The following is a 6,000-nucleotide window of genomic DNA, read 5'->3' as shown; positions in this document are numbered from 1 at the left end:
GTCATTATAAAGTCCCTTAAGACAACTGGTGTTGCAATTTGCTGCTATTTAAACAAAATATAATTGAACTGATAACTTGACTACAGGTTTAAGGTCCTAGAACAGACCTCTGGGGGACACCACTTGCCCTGTTAAAGAGGAATGGGGAGATTTTAGTAGTTTTAACAGTAAAAGTTTATCATCGTGCTGCATTCCAGATGTGAAGATCAAATTCCTGTGATAACACTAATCCTGTCTGATGAGGGCTGTTTTTCCACCTGGCCTGTTCTGACCGGAACAGAGCGTGATATGGTCGGTGTTTACAGAAGATAATATCTTTATTCATATTCTCTTTACAATATTGGAAAACAAATGGACAGACAGCATCTTAATAAAATCTCTCAGAGAAAAACATCAGGGCAAAACATGGGGATGCCCACATTGGTACAAAAATAAACTTTATGGATGAAATGAATACAAACAACACATGTCAATACATTCAAGTGATTCATATTCAGCACAGCAACACACAGGCACAGACTGTACAGCACGACACGAGCGGATTATGGGATCTCTTTTGTACAAAGGACTCAAAACAAAGGGAAAGAGCTCACAGTGGAACCACCAGTGAGAGAAGGATCATGTCCATAACACATCTACACACACATCCTCAGCCTTAGTCACGGCTGGCCCTTAGGTTGCCCCTGGTTTTTGTGCGTAACATAAACAAAAGTATGAGACAATCACACTGTGGTAGCCATGTCTCTGTTTCAACCCGAATTCTTCCAAAAGCCAAAGCTCAGCAGGAGTAATATGTAATCATATGTGGAGTGTGCGTGCTTTGATTTGGCAATTTGACATTATGGTGCCAGATGGGACAGGTTGGACAGTCAGGACATTAAGAACCAGCCCTGCCCGAATCACCGTCTGCTAACGCCTTCACGTTACTACAAATGCCGTGTTCCAGATACAAGTGCTGCTCTCGTGCACTGTTTATCTCCCCAGCCTCCGAGAGCTCACCACATACGCCGCTTATGCAGGCTTTGATTTTTACATCTGCAGCCTTGGCACGTTTTGGAGGCAGCGGTAAACACAGCGCTCATATTCAGCCGGCACTTCATCGTTTACAGAAACATGAACTGACCAAACAGCAGCCAGATCGACTCAGTGTCCCAGATCTGATCTTCTGTCCTGGAATCCACAAACCGCCTGGAGGAGCTCATTGAAAAAAACTTCAGGCTTGGACATCGTTTAACCTGCTCTACTCTGTCCTTCCATCCCTGAAATCAAACAAAAGATCCAGATTCTTTCAGCTCCAATAAAATGATCCATGAGGATCTTCTTCCAGCTGTCGCAACAAAGTGAGCTCGCCTTTTCTGAAGCCTTCAAATATTTGGTCTCTGGGACACCATGAGCTCCCCGTGTGCTGTAGGTACACTGAGTTTTTAAAACCTGAGCTTACAGACACACTGCACACAGCTGAGAGGAGAGGCTGAGGATGACCACTTAGGAGTTTTGGGGATCAAAGAAGTGGTCGGTGCACCAGCAGGTAGCAGGAGGACAGTGCGAATCCTGAGAGTTTTATCTTCACAAAGTGCCACGGCTACCACAGAGTTGAAAACTAAGCAGAAACACTGAAACAACCAGTCTGTGAGTCACAATTAACAATTATTTCAGCTTTTAACTGAAGCTGCTCACATCCAAATATTCCTCTGTAATTTCCTGCAGTTCAGATCATAACCTTCACACGTAATTTGGCAGGAGGGAGTTTGACAATGAACTGACCAACTCTATGTGTTATTAGAAACAAGTCGTCTCTGCTCAGTTCTTTGGGAAAAAGAAAAGGTCAAACTGTTGATTTGACAAAACTAAACTAAACATCGACTCTTCACTATCTAACAGTCACTTATAAAAACGCTGCATCGTGCACTCCGAGCTTCTCTGCTCATTCAATCCATTTAAAATGGCTGCATGGACGATTCTCTCCTGCTGCACTTTAAGAGTTCCCTTTATCATGCAGGGCAGCGATACACAAACACGAAAATACTGTCATCAAATTCACTCATTGAAATCCACAAAGAGATGTTTACAGAGTTCTTACAGCTAAAAATACAAAGTCCACTTCACAATAACGTCACTTTTTTAATCGCTTTCATGTTTCTAACGAGGATCCAGCCCTCTGAATGCTAACAACAAACACCGACACCTTTCTCCTGTATGAAATGTGCTTTAATACGCTGAGATTTGAAATCCTTAGACATACCATAAACCTGTTTCTGCACTTTTAGGAGCAGATATGAGCGAACACACCCAGCAGGATGTGCTGTCCGTGTTCAGCACAGCTCCAGCTGTGTGGCTGATCAGACGAGTGTGTGTGAACGGTGAAATGTGGGAGGTGTGTTTGGAGTGCAGAGAGGCAGACTTTTCCGCTTTGAAGCTTTCAAAAGTCTGAGCAGTTCACAGCCCGCTGGGTAATATTGTCCATGATTTCACAGCCCTGTCGAGACAGCGAACACCCTGGGTGGTGTCCCAACAACAGAAGATGAACTTGTGCTGAACTTGTTCTGCGGAGGTGAGCGAGCCATCCTGAGATGCTCTGTCTAATCTGGCGCAGCAAGACTGCAACACTTTAAAGAGTCTAACAAATCAGAGGTGTGTGAAGAATCATTCCACATGCTGTGATCATCTCACACAGAGCGACGAAGAGATCTGATCTCTTCTGATTGCCGTGTGAGGACCACGCCCACATGTCACCACCTTAAAACATCACCTCCTCGCAGCTCCCGTAGTCACTCTCCACCATGCTTGACCCATCGCAGCTGCGTGGGTTCTGTCGTGCTTTTCGGGTTTGAGGCTGGGCCTGGTTCAGGTTCGGTGCCGGCGGCGGGCTGGCCTGCTCAGCGTATGAGGGCATGGCGACGCTGAGGCGCATGCTGAGTCTCTTGTAGCCCGTGACGTTGTCGAGGCTGCGGGTGTGCTGGGTCGGGTAGTAGCTGATGGCGGTGTACTCGTTGGGGCACTGAGAGCTCGGAAGAGGAAGACCGTCTGGACCCAGGAAATCATCCAGGTTCTGGTTGCTGTAGCACGGTGGCAGGGGTGCACGGCGGTCGCAGCGGTCCAGCGGGAACGGGAAGCCACCAAACCTAGAGTTCCTGCGGGAGTCCATGGTGGAGGTGGAGTAAGTGTCTTCTACGATGTCAAACTGAGGGAAATCCTGGACCGCCGGACGGCCGTAATAGTCCGGGTCTGCGGGGTAGACTGAGGACAGGAAGCAGAGGAAGAGCTCTGGTTACTGATGGTTTCGCACTCAAACAATCAGCTCAGAAAATCATCACTTACTTCCAACTTTCACCTAAAATGTCCCAGGCAAACACTACCCAGGCCACTCCTGCTCTTACATTTGATTTACTGCAATGTCGTCTATCATCAGCGACAGCAACTCGCTGGAAACGAGGGATTGAAAATCCCCACCCACCGGGATGGAGTCAGAACTTTACTACGCTGAAATCAAAGTGAAACTTCTCCACATCTACTGACACTGAACACAGGGCTGAAAGTGGGTTTCAAAAGCTTTAACAATCTGCATATTAAACACTCAGTGGGTGTGTGTGAGAATAGCTCCGCGTCCCCAGGTCACCGTATTTCACTTAGAGGCAGGCGACTGATCCAGAAACATGTCTAATGACTTCCTTAGTAGAATAATCCTCCTTACTTCTCTATGGCCAAGATTAAAACAATTCAAGGGCAACCTTAAAGATTAGCTCCTCCATCTTTCTGCGCTGTAATCTCGAGCTACGTCTCAACCTTGAAATACTAATTTGGTGATTTCAGGTTGCTCATCCCAAGCAAAAGTGACCGTCAGGAGGATTTTTAATCATGTGCAGCAGCTGCTTCAGACTTTAGTTATTAAACAAGCAGGAAGTCGGTGAGGAGAGAGGAAAACGTGCCGCTTACGTAACCTTAGCGGTGACTCGGCGACATTTAATCTGTCATGTCAGAGGTCACCGCTCTGAACACACATCTGGTTATGAGCACACGCACGGCGTCACTTCCACAAAGAGGAGTTCACTCATCAGAGCATCACAGACATAGTCATATGTGTAAAAAGCATTCTATAATTCAGCTACGAAACACCGCCCTCAAACCTCATATTTATTATTAATTATAATATTATCACATAATTATTATTATTAATATTAAACATCAATAATAATAATTACCGTAAAAACTAAAAGTCTGTAAATCCATAAAAATCTGTTGTAGCTCTGGATGTGCTCTGCATTTTTACAGTAATCACTGATAAGTTTTTAAAAGTTGTAACTTGAATTTGATCATTAATTCAACAATAAATAATAAAAAAATGTTATTAATTTTAATAAAAAAGTTCATTAAGGTTAACATTTTATCAGAAAGAGCTCAACTCATTAGAAAAAATAAAATAATAAGTAAATAGCCATAAAATGGGACACTAAAAATACAAAAAAAATAAAAATCAATATGATGCAATAATTATTTTCTTGTGTCCTTACTCACATACACACAGTGAAATAGACTACAGAGTACATATTAATTAAATTTGCTTACACATAATAATAGTATAAATGTATCATATAATGAATTAAAGAGTTGCAGCTCTTATTTGCTTTTGCCTGACCTTTGACCTTTACCCCTAAACATGACTGACATTTTACAGCTGCCGTGACAACATCACAGCTGCCGTGATATCATCCCGACACCAGTGACATCAGCAAAGCCGCCGTGACATCACGTTTATTGATTTGAAAGCTGATTGATGACAGCTAAAGTAGCCCACACTGTCAGATGTGACAGTGCTGCCATCAAACAGGCTCTTGATCCCGGGTTCCTGAGCCTCGCTGGACGAAGCCTTCAGCAGATGCTTGGGCCCATACTGTCATACAATACGAAAAATGAGAAAATATCAAAGAACACAAACTCAACAGGGCTGCCTTTGTGCTTTCTAAATAGCTTAAAACAGTCAATCCTTACTCAGGAGTTACAGTCATGAAAACAGGTAGAAAATCATCCCTTGCAGTCAAGTGGAAACCTGTAAAGCCAGTCTGTGCCTAAAACCTCTGAACAGTGATACCAACACACTAATCATCATCATCATCATCACGAGGAAATGGTCCCAAAACGTCCCAGAAGAGACTCCCGCAGACTCGAGGGCTCAGCAGAAAACAAAGTTGCTTCCCGAGGACTTCATATTCCTGCCCTTCATCCCCAAATCTCAAAGTAACAGAGCAGACGTGTTCGGCACTTTGCTCAGACAAACTTTAGAGGATTTCCTGCTGTTAGTTTGGTCTCTGAGAATACCAAGCAGACTCCCGGCTGCTTGACATGTAGACACAGAGACAAAATGAGACAAAAGAGGAGCGAGGGAAATGCAAAGGAGACAAAAGGGAAACGCTGGAGAGAAGCCGAGGAGATGAGGGGGAAAGGGGGTGGAAGATGAAATGAAAAGCACAGATGGAAGGTGAGAGAGGAGAGACGTGACTGATGAGAGGATGAAGTAAACACAGCTCGGCGATGAAAGCCTGACAGCATCTTTAACGGTTCACCCACACCAACAGTCTTTGTTCAGTAACTCCGATCGGTGGCTCAGGCTAACAGCACGAGCTGCTCCAAAGGGCCTGGGATTTGTAGAAACTGAAACAATGTCTGTATGTATAAAGATAAACAGGATGGTTCACACGGATGACTTTCTGAAATTTAGGATGCTTACTGACAAATTAATAAATGATGTTGTATTTAGACGGCAGGTCACTTTAAAGCTCCCTCTTTGTCTTTCTGTTTCCTACTGAGGTAGAATTAGAGGAAGCTTTCTATCTGAAAATGTTTTCAGACTAAAGTCCTGTTGGGGAGTTGCATCATTTTTCTTTACACATGTGTGATGAAAGTCCAGAGCCTCTGGGCCTTATTTATAATCAGTGAAATGACGTGTAAAAGCAAAAATTGTAATTGGTGTTAGAATTCACCGCCATGGGTATTTGTGCCTGAAGT

General features: G+C 44.0%; 1 protein-coding gene across 1 annotated transcript in view; it reads right to left on the bottom strand.

Annotated features, from left to right (window-relative positions):
• Positions 1-306: 306 nt before the first annotated feature.
• fat2 (FAT atypical cadherin 2) overlaps positions 307-6,000 on the bottom strand; it is a 102,123-nt gene continuing 96,429 nt past the window's right edge. Inside the window, exon 29 of the mRNA XM_085418036.1 lies at positions 307-3,237. Coding sequence (XP_085274162.1) covers positions 2,738-3,237 — 500 coding nt within the window. The 3' untranslated portion in view covers positions 307-2,737. The remainder of the gene's footprint in view (positions 3,238-6,000) is intronic.

This window comes from Rhamphochromis longiceps, linkage group LG2 (genome assembly GCF_057381845.1).
Source record: "Rhamphochromis longiceps isolate RC_006_pf linkage group LG2, R_longiceps_female_GT1.1, whole genome shotgun sequence".
NCBI lineage: Eukaryota > Metazoa > Chordata > Actinopteri > Cichliformes > Cichlidae > Rhamphochromis > Rhamphochromis longiceps.
The sequence above is the reverse complement of the archived record's forward strand: the minus strand, read 5'-3'. Positions and strand labels throughout refer to the sequence as shown.